The following is a 14,726-nucleotide window of genomic DNA, read 5'->3' on the forward strand; positions in this document are numbered from 1 at the left end:
ATACGTCTGTTAGTCTATAAGGTGCCACAGGACTCTTTGCTGCTTTTACATGGTGATAATGTTACATCTGTAGAGAACCTCATTGTTGTCAGGTGCCTGCAGCTGCACCTTTGCTACATGCCCTGGTCAGAATGACTTGTCTAAGGGCTTCAGAATATTAAGACCTCAGCATCTTTGAAAGCGGCAACTTTCCCTGTGGCCAGAGTCCTGTTGGCATCTCTTTTGCCTTTAAGTTGCTTGTTGCACATCTTTCCCCACCAGCCCAGAGAGGAGAGCTGATCTCCTACCCCATCTGCGCACCGTCAGGCTGGGGGAGTTCTGAAGGGGAACCAGACTTTTCCACCCAATGTGCCTGCATTGTGTGCATACAGTGTGCCCATGCCCCACTGGGCATGCTTGCTGCAGGACCTCTCTGTGTGACATCTTTTCTTGCATGACGTTTGTCAGCCAGCTGCAATTCTGTGATTTATTTCTTCCTTCCCCAGATTTATCCGCCTCCCGCCTGGAAAAAGCCAAAGAGATTGGGGCAGATTTCACCATTCAGATAAAGAAAGAAACCCCAAAGGACATGGCCTGCATGGTGCAAGGTTTGCTTAACTGCATGCCTGACATAACCGTGGAGTGCTCCGGGGCAGAGGCCAACATCCAAACTGGCATTTACGTGAGTTCCTCCTTCCCCTATCCAAGATCAGTGCCAGCATTTACTTCTCTCCTTTCAGGTTGGTCATTGCAGTGGCTAAAAATAAAATGAGAGGTGAAACTGTGTGAGAAACCCACTTTACTGGCCAGACTCCTCTACCAGCAGGGCAGAGTCAATGCATGACAATGGAGATTTCAGTCCTTTGCTGGCGTGCAGCCGCTTGTTCAGGCAGACGGAGGGCTGCACCCACCATAGTCTCCCTGAGGCCACTTGGCTGAATTTACCTTGTGGTGGATCTGTGTCAGTGCCAAGGCTTGCAATGGAGCTGTCAGTCCTCTGTGCCACCTTAAGCAGAGTTAGTGGTCGATAGCATATGTGCATTTACTTCCCTCTAACTTGTGTGTGTGTATCTCAGGGCAGAACTTAGTTGAGTGTGCATATGCAGAAATAATATTGCTCTGCTCCCCTGCAGGAGAGCTGAGTTCTGTGCCATGGGGTAGCCATGCCCTCCCCATACTATCAGGGACTGGGAGTGCTCTTTTCCTCTGTGCAGGGGACCTTGGCCTAAATATTCCAAAGCTGCTATGATTTTTGGGTGCCTAACTTTAAAGAAGCCTGAATTTCACAGGGCAGGTGCTCAATAATTTCTGAAAACTGGGTCCTTTTAGGATGTCCCTAGTTGGGCCCCTAGACTCTCTGACTACATAGGCCCTGATTTGTATTTCCAGGGATGGTCTCTGGCTTACTGTGCAGTACTCTGTACTGAGGTGTGGCATAGAGAGGATGCTGAGTTCTTTATGCATTGTGTCCTCTCCTTGCTCCTTCACCTCTCCTGTTTGTAGATGTCAATGTTGGCCATTGATTGAGGTGAGCAGCTCCACTTCCCTTGCAGCTAGCAGCACACAGCATGCAAGAGAGAGAGGGTTGCATCAGCCCAAGGGAATGTGTTGTGTTGGCTCCCAACTGGCCGTGGTCTCCTGTGGGTAATGGTGATTGGCAGAACTGTTGTGTTTTCCCATCCTTGATTGATGTTGTGTTTTCCCATCCTCCTCCTGCCTTGCTGACTTCTACAGTATCTCCTTCAATGGCTCTTCATCTCCCCACTCCATTATCTGTTAGCATCCCCAATTTGTCATATGTCCCCTCTTCATCTTTCATATACTCTCCTCACTGCTTCCTGTGTCTCCTCCCACTCATGACTTGCCCCCACTCCTCCCAAGCCTGGAATTGTCTCCGAGATTTTGTCCACCAAGCACCTTCTTCTTCTGTCTTACCCCAAATTTCACCTTCAGACCCACCTTTCCCAGGACTATCGGGTTCTCCACTGTGCACGCTGTCCCTTGGCTTGTGTATGTATGTATTGTTTGCCTTGTGAGCTTTTCTGGGCAACTTGCTTCATGCACCCTTTGTACACTAGCAGTGCTGTTGGAAGGCTAGTTGTAGTAAGAACTAGGAGCACTGAAATGAAGCCAAGTAAGTGAAAATGCAGGCTGAATCACAGGGCCATACCCCCTACTGTGCACTCTGCTAGGATGTAGAATGGTACAGACAAAACACAGGGTAATGTATTCTAGGGAACAGCTCTGACTTGATGGGCCTTTTCCATCTCTAGGCTCTCAAGCACTGGTCCCATCTTCCCCTCAGTATTTGTGCAGGATTCTCATTGCTATCCATGAGATTGCCATAGCAATGCTAGTATTTGTGCCTACAATTATGGGACTGATCATCGACCAGATGTCTTCTGGTTATAAGGAATAGCCAGCATGGATTTGTCATGCCAAACCAACCTAATTTCCTTCTTTAACTGGGTTACTCGCCTAATGCTACGGGGAAGCACTAGATCTGATATATCTTGATTTTAGTAATGCTTTTGACTAGGGCTGTCAATTAATCATAGTTAACTCAGGCAATTAACTAAAAAAAAATGAATCGCGATTAATCGCAGTTTTAATCGCACTGTTAAACAATAGAACACCAATTGAAATTTATTAAATATTTTGGATGTTTTTCTTCATTTTCATATATATTGTGTTCTGTGTTGTAATTGAAATCAAAGTGTATATTATTTTTTATTACAAATATTTGCCCTGTAAAAATGATAAACAAAAGAAATAGTATTTTTCAATTCACCTCATACAAATACTGTAGTGCAGTGATTCTCAAACTGTGGGTTGGGACTCCAAAGTGGGTCACGACCCCGTTTTAATGGGGTCACCAGGGCTGTCTTAGACTTTCTGAGGCCCAGGACTGAAACCGAAGCCCGAGCCCCACTGCCCAGGGCTGAAGCCAAAGCCTGAGCACTGGGGCTCAGATTACAGGCCCTCTGCCTGGGGCTGAAGCCTTTTGGCTTTGGCCCCCCACCCGGGGTGGTGGGGCTTGGGTGGGCTCAAGCTTCGGTCCCTCCTGCTGGGGTCATGTAGTAGTTGATTTGCAGATTTGACAAAACGAAAGAAGGTACAAGTGTGAGATTTCTAAAGATAGCAACAGCACTCGACCCAAGGTTTAAAAATCTGAAGTGCTTTCCAAAATCTGAGAGGGACGAGGTGTGGAGCATGCTTTCAGAAGTCTTAAAAGAACAACACACCAATGCGGAAACTACAGAACCCGAACCACCAAAAAAGAAAATCAACCTTCTGCTGTTGGGATCTGACTCAGATAATGAAAATGAACATGTGTCGGTCCTCGCTGCTTTGGATTATTATCGAGCAGAACCCGTCATCAGCATGGACGCATGTTCCCGGGAATGGTGGTTGAAGCATGAAGGGACATATGAGTCTTTCGCGCATCTGGCACGTAAATATCTTGCGACGCCGGCTACAATAGTGCCATGAGAACTGCTGTTCTCACTTTCAGGTGACATAAGCAAGAAGCGGGCAGCATTATCACCTGCAAATGTAAACAAACTTGTTTGTCTGAGTGATTGGCTGAACAAGAAATAGGACTGAGTGGACTTGCAGGCTCTAAAATTTTACATTGTTTTATTTTTGAATGCAGGTTTTTTTGTACATAATTCTACATCTGTAAATTCAACTTTCATGATAAAGAGATTGCCCTACAGTACTTGTATTAGGTTAATTGAAAAATACAATTTCTTTTGTTTTTTTACAGTGCAAATACTTAAATATAAAGTCAGCACTGTACACTTTTTATTGTGTTGTAATTGAAATCAATATATTTGAAAATGTAGAAAACATTCAAAAATATTTAAATAAATGGTATTCTATTATTGTTTAACAGTGCAATTAATCGCTATTGATTTTTTTTTAATTGCGCGATTAATTGCGATTAATTTTTTTAATCGTTTGATAGCCCTACTTTTGATACAGTCCCACATTACATTCTCATAGCCAAACTAAGGAAATATGGTCTAGATGAAATGACTATAAAGGTGGGTGTACAAATGGTTGAAAGACTGCTCAAAAAGTAGTTAGCAATGGGGATTGGTCCTGCTTTGAGCAGGGGATTGGACTAGATCACCTCCTGAGGTCCCTTCCAACCCTGATATTCTATGATTCTATGGTTTTCTGTCAAACCGGGAGGCCTATCTAATGTGGTTCTGCAGAGGTTAGTCCTGAGTCCGGTACTCGTCAATATTTTCATTAATGACTTGAATAATGGAGCAGAGACCACGCTTATAAAATTTGTAGATGACTCCAAGCTGGGATGGGTTGCAAGTAATTTGAAGGACAGGCTTAGAATTCAAAACAACCTTGACAAATAGGAGAATTGGTCTGAAATAAACAAGATGAAATTCAATAAAGGCAAGTGCAAAGTACTGTACTTAGGAAGGAAAAATCAAATGCACCACTACAACATGGGGAATAATTGGTTAGGTGGTAGCACTGCTGAAAAGGAGCTGGGGGTTAGAGTAGATCACAAATTATGAGCCAGCAATGTGATGAAATTGCAAAAAAGGCTATCATTTTAGGGTGTATTAACAGGAGTGTCATATGTAACACACGGGACAGAATTGTTCTGCTCTGCTCGGCACTGGTGAGGCCTCAGCTGGAGTATTGTATCCAGTTCTGGGTGCTGCACTTCAGGAAAGGTGTGGACAAACCGGAGAGAGTCCAGAGAACAGCAAAAATGATAAAACATTTAGAAAACCTAACGTATGAGGGAAAGTTATAAAAACTGGACATGTTTAGTCTTGAGAAAAGACTGAGGAGGGACCCGATAATGGTCTTCAGATATGTTAAGGGCTGTTATAAAGAGGACTGTGATCAATTGCTCTCCATGTCCGCTGAAGGCAGGACAAGAAGTAATCAGCTTAGTCTACAGCAAGGGAGATTTAGGTTAGATATTAGGAAAAACTTTCTAACTCTAAGGGTAGTTAAGCTCTGGAACAGGATTCCAAGGGAGTTTGTGGAATCCCCATCATTGGAAGTTTTTAAGAACCGGTAGGACAGCCACCTGTCAGGACTCACCTAGGTTTACTTGGTCCTGCCCGAGTGCAGGGGGCTGGACAGGATGACCTCTTGAGGTCTCATCCAGCCCTACATTTCCATGCTGTCCTGACTCTGTGATCACATGAGCTCCCCCTCTGATGTAATATTAATGTACTATGAGTCTATATTTACTGCAGGAAACATTACCATTGTTTACACTGACCCCACTGATTTTGCAATCAGGGTCTCGGCAATTGCTAAGTTAAATAAAGACCTATTTGCATAAGTTTTCTGTGACTAACCAAGATGAGTGAAGCCTAGAGGAAGTAGTGCCCGGAAGCACTGGGATTCTGAAACAAGCTGCACTATAGATAGCTCCTGTATCAGGAGCGCTGCTCTGCAGCCTAGTAACAACTGAGCTATATTTGCAAGCAGTGGGATTTTGCCGTCTCTTGCACTTTGTGTTGTGGGGGAGTGTAACCTAGCCTCTTATCTGAGATTAGACACTGATTCACACTCTGGTTTGGCAACATCATCTTTTCCTGGGAACCTCCACTGGGAGAAGGGGAACAATGTCACTTTTCTGCCTCTCCCTCCCCCCCCCCCCTCCAGGCTGCTCAGGTCTGTCTCCTTCATGGCCCCAAGTAGCGCTTTTTGGGGGGGTTGTTGGAGCAAGTGATTCCACGGAGGTGGCTAATCATCTGCCAGGCGGGTAGAGATCTGCATATTCATTCCTCCTTGTGCAGACCTAGTCCCATACATTCCACCTGTCATACAATTGCTATAACATCATTGTGACTGTATTGAACTCATGGCCTAAGAAGACTTCAGACATTTGAAAATTATGGTCTGGATTTTCAGCATCATCAGAATCCTGGAGCTAGGGCCCTTTCTCTAGAAGATCTCTAGAGATCTGTAGATCTCTTGCTGCCAGAGCAGTATCAAAGAGCTGAGATATCCTTAGTTACAGTGAGGCGGGGTCCCTGGTACGAGCCAGTCCCTGCAGTGAGGATGCACATGCCTATCTCTGTGCTCTGCAGCTCCCACTTGCTGTGGTCTGGAGCACTGTGGAACCTGTCAGCAGTCACGTACGCCTGTGCAAATAACAGCACTTGTGACTAAGCAGTGTTTTCTTCAGAAAACTTCTCAATCCCAGGCTTGAAAGAGAATTGATCCTTCTTGGGTCAGGTGCCAAGAGACAGGAATATAGCCCAGGTGGGTTATTGAAGACCCACTGAGAACATCAATAAGTTGTATGTGCTATGGAGCAACTGACAGCGTTATTTAGAGATCCAAAATAATGTGCTGGTATGCAGCACAGTTTCAGGCATGATAAATTCATCAATAGATGTGCAGGTTATTATTAGACATTCTGAGCACTCCTGCCGTGAAATTATTTTATTATCAACTTTAATGTTTTGACAGCGTAGTGTTGTGGCAGGGCAGTGGACTGTGACTCAAAAGGGCTGAGTTGTAATCCCACTCCCGACACTGCAGTGCGGTGTGACCTTGAACCCTGCCTGTTCCCCTTTCTGTCCAGCTTGTCTGTTTAGATTCTAATTTCTGGGGCAGGGACTCAGGGACTGTCTCTTGCAATGGAGCCCCAATCTTGCTTGGGGCCTCTAGATGCTACTGTTACACAAATAATTAATAAGAGTAATTGGGATAGTTTGTTTCTTAGGCCTTGTCTACACAGGTGTTTCAGCCACTAGTGGAGCAGCCCAGTACAAAACCCCAGTGTACAGGTGATTACATCAGTGCCGTGCAGGTTGCACCTGTTCACCTTACCCTTAGGCTCTGCCCCAGTGCCTTTCTCCCTGCCCCCTGGCAGTTAGACTCCAGGAGAGCTGACCTAGCAGGGACTCCCTTGCCAGAGGTCCTTAGGGCCCATACATGGAGCTCAGTAGAAAAAACAATTCAGCTCCACACAGTGTATTGTTTTTTCCTGGTAAGCTCTGCAGGGCTTGAGGGGGAGCAATGTGCTTCTCCACAGCCCACTCACTGCTCCCTCTGTCCTGACCACTCTCTGTCCCCTCCTTGTGTGTGTACAAAGAGCTGTGGAGTGCCACCTTAGGACTTAGAAGGGTAGGAGAATGGGACACCTCCATGCACAGGATGATGGGGAAGGGGATCTGGGTGGTTTTATTGGAAACTGTCTGAAACGTCAAAAGCACCTTTGGGTATGTCTACACTTGGAGCTGGGAGTGTGCTTCCCATCTGAAGGAGGCATACTCGTGTGAGCTGTCATCAAGCTAGTATGCTAAAGAGAGAATGTAGCTGTGGCAGTGTGAACTGCAGGATGGGCCAGCTGCGCCAAGTACAAGCCTGTACATGCTTTAGGGCAGTGGTTCTCAAGCTGTGGGGTAGGCCTTCCAAGGGAGGTGCGGGAATGTGTCAAGGGAGACGTGAACTGTGTGCTTTTTTTTAAGAGCTGTGGCTGTCAGCCCCTGGTGGGTGGGCTTATAAAGAAAAGCTGTGCACACCCGGGAAACGGGGAGAAAGGGGACAGCTGGAGCCGCACCACTTAGGTTCAGGCTCTCTTCCCTCGGCCCGTCCTTCACCAGGAGGCAGCCCAGGCTCAGGCTCTCCTTCCCCCCACTTCCCCAATCGCTCACTTGGAGGCAGCGGGGTTCTGGCTGTCAGCCCCGGGGTGGCAGCAGCAGCTCAGGAGTAAGGGTGGCAATGGGGCACTAAGTCTGCTGTGAAAAGTGATATTGGCAAATACCACTTTTCACATTGCCACCCTTACTTCTGTGCTGCTGCTGCTGCCTTCAGAGCTGGGCACCCAGCAAGCAACCGCTGTTCTCCACTCTGCCTGGGTATATGCACTGGGGGGAAATGGGGGTGGGGTGGGGTGTAAATGACTACAGACACACAGAAGCGGGGACCCGATCAAAAAAGTTTGAGAATCACTGCTTTAGGGTATCAACTCCTTTTATAGCCTGCTCAGAAAACTGGCAGCAATGTCCATTTTTGCTATATACACAGGAGCTTGTCACCTTCCATGGGCAGGCAGCACTTGCATTTATTTTGTTTCTGTTATTCCTTCTCAGGCCACTCGCTCGGGCGGGACCCTGGTTCTGGTGGGGCTGGGACCGGAGATGGTCCATGTCCCCATCGTGAATGCTGCTGTGCGGGAGGTGGATATCAAGGGGATATTTCGCTACTGCAATACGTGAGTATTGGTCAGGGTGCACTGGCATGCCAACAGACTACTCCATTGTCCATGAAGGAATTAATTCCTCCACAAGGAAGGAGGAAATGGAAGACCCTGTAATGTTCCCCCTCTAATCACTCCTTCTCAGGACAACGTAAATGTCCCTGTTGCAGAGCAGGGTCCCTGTCAGACCATCAGCCCCACTCCTCCTGCATCACGCGTCTTGGAGACTGGCTGGCTTTGCAAATGACACTGCAACATTTTAGGGAAACTGGCAAATGTGTGCAGTGCAAACCTGCTCCCACTTCAACACAGGAATGGTGGGGATAGGTGAGGAGGTGGGAGCCAGGCAATGAGTGAGGTGGGGGAATAGGCAATGGGGGTTGGGTGGGAAGATGGGGGCCAGGAGATGGGTAAGGAGTTGGAGGATGGATAGGGAGGTGGGTCTGGAGTATAGGTGGGGGCCAGCAGATGGGGGATGAGGTGGGAGCTGGGCGATAGAGAATCAGTGAGGAGGTGGTGGCCAAGGGATCCGTGGGGAGGTGGGCAATGCAGGATGGGTGGGGAGCTGGGCACTGGGAGATAGGGGATGAGTGGGCATGTGGGGGTGGGTAGATGAGGGCCAGAAGTTGGGTGAGTAGGTGGGGAGATGAGGTGGCGGTGAGGAAATGGGGGGTGGGCAATGGAGAATGGGTGGGAGGTGTCCATGAGGCAGTCTCTGTAATGAGATATGGTCTGTGCTGGGAAGAAGTTTGAGAGCTCTGCCTTCACGCAGATAGACACAAGTCTCATTATTGGCTGCAAAATTATCAAACCCTCTGAAAATCCTGTCGTGTGTGTTTTGACCTCTTGTGGCAGTGGGATATGAACCTGGATTTAACAACCAATCCTGCAGATCTAGAGGGTAAAAATAAGATCCTACTTGTTTGTATCCTATAACTAGGGCCTTACCAAATTCCTGGTCCATTTTGGTCAATTTCACGGTCATAGGATTTTAAAAATAATAAATTTCATGGTTTCAGATATTTAAATCAGAAATTTCACGGTATTGTAACCCTGGGGGTCCTAACCCAAAAAGAGGTGGTAGAGAGGGGGGTTGCAAGGCTATTGCTGGGAGATCATGGTATTGCCACCCTTACTTCTGTGCTACTGCCTTCAGAGCTGGGCAGCTGCTGGCCAGGTGCCCAGCTCTGAAGGCAGCACCACCGCCAGCAGCAGTGCAGAAGTAAGGGTGGCAATACCATACATGCCACCCTCACTTCTGCGCTGCTGCTAGCGGCAGCGCTGCCTTCAGAGCTGGACTACCAGACAGCAGATGTGGAGCTTCCTGCAGCCAGGGGACGTTCCCAGAGATGGGTCTGACATGGCCCGTGCAGAGGAAAAGGAAGTCCTGTCCATCCCCAGCCTGTCTGGGACTAGCAGCTAGAGCCCAGCGGACAGTAGGAGCCCCCAGCTGGGGTGCCCTCTGCCTTGTCCCTTCCTGGCTCCACACCCAGTGCTTGGGAGTTAAAAGGGCCTTGGGCTGACTCCGTGTGTGTGTGTGGGAGGGGGTGACCATGGCACCCCCCTGACCACAAGGCCTTGGGTGGTTGCCCACTCGCCCACCTGTAAGGCCAGTCCTGACCCCACCAAAAATTGATGACCCCCGCCATAACATGCCACCCTCATTTCTGCGCTGCTGCTGGGGGTGACACTGCCTTCAGAGCTCAGCTCCTGGTCAGCAGCTACTGCTCTCTGGCCGCCCAACTGTGTGAAATCTGATCTCCCCTACAATAGCCAGATTTCACGGTGGAGATCAGATTTCATGGTCCATGATGCATTTTTCATGGCAGTGAATTTGGTAGGTCCTTACCTATAACAAGCTTGATCCAGTCTTGCTAGTTTGGTGATTTTCCACTTAGTCTAGGCTGTAGTTTCCCAGCTCTGATCTCCAAGGGTTTGTTCATGGAATTGTCATGTGATTTATGGCAATTTAATTCTGAAAGAATGGCTGAATAAAGAAAACACAGATTTAGACCTCATCTATACAGTTTTAGGTTCTGTCTATGCCAGACGTGGGCAAACTAGGGCCCGTGGGCCACATCTGGTCCGCAGGACCCGTCCTGCCCAGCCCCTGAGCTCCCTGCCAGAGAGCCTAGTCCCCGGCCCCTCCCCCGCTGTCCCCCCTCACCCGCAGCCACGCCACTGTGCAGGCAGCGTGGGGAGTGCAGCTGGCTCTGGCTGGGTGTCGCAGCTGTGAGCTCCTGCTGTTGGTAAGGGAGCGGGGGATCCTGGGGAGCAGTCAGGGAGGGGGGGCGGTTGGATGGGGCGGAGGTTCTGGGGGATGGTCAGGGGATGGGGAACAAGGAGGGTTGGGAGTGGGAGTCCCAGGGGGCCTGTCGGGGGTGGGGATGTGGATAGGGAGTGGGGATGTGGATAGGGGTCGGGAGGGCAGTCAGGGGACAGGGAGCAGGGGGGGGTTGGATAAGGGGGTGGGATCCCTGGGGGCAGTTAGGGGCAGGTAGTCAGGGGACGAGGAGCAGAGGGCGGTTGGATAGGGGGTGGGAGTCCCGGGGGGGGCTGCCAGGGGGCAGGGGTGTGGATAGGGGTCAGGACAGTCAGGGGACAGGGAGCAGGGAGGTTGGATGGGGGCGGGGGTCCTGGGAGGGGGCGGTCAGGGGACAAGGAGCAACGGAGGTTGGATGGGTTGGGAGTTCTGAGGGGGGCAGTCAGGGGGCGGGAAGTGGGAGGGGGTGGGGGCCATGCTGTTTGAGGTGGCACAGCCTTTCCTACCCGGCCCTCCATACAGTTGTGCAACCCCAATGTGGCCCTTGGGCCAAAAAGTTTGCCCACCCCGGTCTATGCTGTAGAAACAGCCATGTTGATGGATGTAGGTCAGTCTCGCAGTGTAGATGGGACTGAGCTGTGCTTTACCCTGTCTCTGGAGCAGGCTATAACCTTGGTCTCGCTGATGTGGCAGAGCTGGGCTTAGTTTTGTGTAGATCTTTGTCTCTTCAAGTCCATCCTGGGGGATCTGTTTAAATGGAAGGTTTGTTTCTGTGTTGGTTTTGTTAGATCCCATCAATCTCTGTCGAATTCTAGCTTTTGACCAGGCGGAGTTTGAGCTGTAAGCCAATACAAGTGTAATCCAACCCGTGGAAGCTACTCTGTGAATTTCCATACTCCTCTTACCACCAAAGGGGGCAGTATTGGCACGCACAAGCAGTTATCTGTGGATACACACCACTGGCTCCTTAAATGCATTGAACTCTAGGTGAACCATTTGAGCTAAAAACACAATAGAGATGCCAGAGGTCTCGATTTTACCTAGTAACCAACATGCATAACCAAGGAGGCAGAGCGATTAAGGACCAGCGCGCAGCACTGATATTTTTTCAAACTTCATTTTGCTGTGATTTGAATACATAGTAACTCCCAATGCTTGTCACTTATTCTGCTGGAGCAGACCACAGCTAGCTGTCCCATGTGAACAGTGTGCATAACCATTGGCTCAGTATTACTGTACTCACTTTGGAGTCATTGCCTTATACACAAAACCTCATAAACCCTTGGCCAATGCAAGCTCAGTGCTTCCAAACAGAAAGACTATGGTGGTGTTTTATAGCAAGCAGAGAATCAGGATGTAAACGAGCTGCAAGCAGATAGCTCAGTTGAGGTCCCTTGCTCCAACAGGAGCTCCGGGAGGCACTGTGCTTCAAGGAGCTCCTGGAGTTCTCACTGCTCCACCCCTGAACAGGTGCAGCGTGTGCGCTTCTGAGCCTGGCCTGCTCTGCCTGCCAATGTGGAAGGTAGGGACAGGGACAGAGCCATGGACCTGCCCTGTCCCATACAGTCCCTGCTAATCAGGAGCAGGCTTTGCACTCTGCTTGAGAGCTCAGTCCTGAAGCCTTTTGCATGATTTTATGGGAGTGACATATGGAACTGGGCTCTAAAGAAATTGTTTCTCGCCTGTTTAGCAATAACTGAGGAAGGCCCCTGCAGACCTGTCATGTCCTGTTTCTGAGCGTTGTAAGAATGCTGCCTCATGTCTGGATGGTTCTTGTGCAATTACGCAGATCTGCTGGTCAATATACAAATTCCCTAGACCTAGAGGGCTACCCTTATCTTTCACTGTTTGTGTTCCCTTCCAGGTGGCCCATGGCGATTTCTATGCTTGCATCCAAGAGAGTGGACATCACGTCTTTGGTTACACACCGCTTCCCTTTGGAAAAAGCGCTGGAGGCCTTTGAGACAACCAAGAAGGGTTTGGGGGTGAAAGTTATGCTAAAGTGTGACCCCAGTGACCAGAATCCCTGAAGCATGGCACTGCACTCCTCCCCTATTATACTGCCTGGCTTAAAGACGACGAATGGGCTCTATAGTGACATGGGAACTGTAATGATAAGTTTATAAGTAGTATGTAGTGTTTGGGGAATAAAGTTACGGTCACCTGTTGTACAGACAGTGCATTGAAGGAAAAGGGATTATGGGTTAAGGATATTTACAGACTTATAGCTGCTTAAATGGGGAACCACTATTTGGGAACCAAATTTGGGCCAAAATCCTCCCCTCAGATCTGTACAGGAGATCTTGGCTCAGTCTTCTTCCCCTACGAATGCAGCTCACTGAGGATCCTGAGAGGAGAACTTTTCTCCTGGAGAGGACCTGTTGGTATTCACCTCTTCTCTAATAGACTATACATTCTGAAAACCGTAGATCTCTCTATGTTGTGTATCAGACAAAGGGCTTCACCCTGCCCACTTGCATTGAAGAACCACCTATGTCACAGCCAGGATTTGTACATGCTGAAGCACTGAATAAGAGTTTCACACTTGACTCCTGTTAATGGCAATGAAAATTGTGCAGAATAATTTGTCTGGGGCTCTATTCAAGGCTGGGACAATACTATCCTGGGTCAAGATTTGTTCTAAGCGGGTGTTGGGCCTGTTCGGTGCGGTCAGACCTGTGTACAATCCCCTGCAAAGCAGAGTTATGGAATACTAATACTTGAATACTCTGTCAGGGATTTACAAACATGGAATGAAGGCTGGGCATTTCATCTCTGTGGGATGTTCTTTGACATTCATGTTGTAAAAGGGGGGGAGGGATAGCTCAGTGGTTTGAGCATTGACCTGCTAAACCCAGGGTTGTGAGCTCAATCCTTGAGGGACCATTTAGGGATCTGTGGCAAAAAAAATCTGTCTGGGGATTGGTCCTGCCTTGAGTAGGGGGTTGGACTAGATGACCTCCTGAGGTCCCTTCCAACCCTGATATTCTATGATTTTTTTTTCTTTTTCTTTTTCTTTTTTTTGGGGGGGGGAGAGAGATAGCTCAGTGGTTTGAGCATTGGCCTGCTAAACCCAGGGGTGTGAGTTCAATCCATGAGGGAGCCATTTAGGGATCTGGGGCAAAAAATCTCAGGGACAATACTTGGTCCTGCTAGTGAAGGCAGGGGACTGGACTCAATGACCTTTCAGGGTCCCTTCCAGTTCTATGAGATAGGCATATCAAATGCAAGTTGTTTTCCCATAATGTTTGCAAACAGCTTTAACGAGACACACACCATTCAGGCTCCAGCAGTCACAAAGCACTTGCAAGAGAAACCAGCCATGGCTACTCCATCACCGTGGCCATGGCTACTGTCAAGGCTCCTTCCCCACTATGAACTCTAGGGTACAGATGTGGGGACCTGCATGAAAACCTCTAAGCTTAACTACCAGCTTAGATCTGCTTTTGCTGCCACCACCCAAATTATTTATGAGTTATTTGGGAAACTCTGTCTACCTCCCCTCCACCCCCACAGAATATCTCCCTCCCAAGTAATATAACCCTTCCCTGGGTAGCCTTGAGAGACTTCTCCACCAATTTCCTGGTGAGTCCAGATCCAACCCCCTTGGATCTTAAATCAAGGAAAAATCAATCAGGTTCTTAAAAAGAAGGCTTTTAATTAAAGAAAGAAAGGTAAAAATCATCTCTGTAAAATCAGGATGGAAAATAACTTTACAGGGTAATCAGATTCAAACAACCCAGAGGAACCCCCTCTAGCCTTAGGTTCAAAGTTACAGCAAACAGAGGTAAACACTCTAGCAAAAGGAACATTTACAAGTTGAGAAAACAAAGATAAACCTAACACGCCTTGCCTGGCTGTTACTTACAAGTTTGAAATATGAGAGACTTGTTCAGAAAGATTTGGAGAGCATGGATTGATGTCTGGTCCCTCTTAGTCCCAAGAGCGAACAACCCCCAAAACAAAGAGCACAAACAAAAGCCTTCCCCACACCAAGATTTGAAAGTATCTTGTCCCCTTATTGGTCCTTTGGGTCAGGTGTCAGCCAGGTTACCTGAGCTTTACAGGTAAAAGGATTTTGGTGTCTCTGGCCAGGAGGGATCTTATAGTATAGTACACAGGAGGGCTGTTACCCTTCCCTTTATAGTTATGACAGCTACTCCATCATTCCCCACCTAGACATCTCCACCTGTGGGGGGAATGTGGAGGCTGCAGAGCAGACACTCTTTGACATTCTTACCACCAGCAGGATTAGGTTCCATGGTAGTGCAAAAA

General features: G+C 48.3%; 1 protein-coding gene across 1 annotated transcript in view; it reads left to right on the plus strand.

Annotated features, from left to right (window-relative positions):
• SORD (sorbitol dehydrogenase) overlaps positions 1 to 13,328 on the plus strand; it is a 34,681-nt gene extending 21,353 nt beyond the window's left edge. Inside the window, exons 7-9 of the mRNA XM_024213762.3 lie at positions 486 to 661; positions 8,082 to 8,203; positions 12,316 to 13,328. Of these exons, the coding sequence (XP_024069530.1) occupies positions 486 to 661; positions 8,082 to 8,203; positions 12,316 to 12,481 (464 nt within the window). The 3' untranslated portion in view covers positions 12,482 to 13,328. The remainder of the gene's footprint in view (positions 1 to 485; positions 662 to 8,081; positions 8,204 to 12,315) is intronic.
• The last annotated feature ends 1,398 nt before the right edge of the window (positions 13,329 to 14,726 follow it).

This window comes from Terrapene carolina, unplaced genomic scaffold (assembly GCF_002925995.2).
Source record: "Terrapene carolina triunguis isolate 2854851 unplaced genomic scaffold, T_m_triunguis-2.0 Scaffold67, whole genome shotgun sequence".
Classification (NCBI taxonomy): domain Eukaryota; kingdom Metazoa; phylum Chordata; order Testudines; family Emydidae; genus Terrapene; species Terrapene triunguis.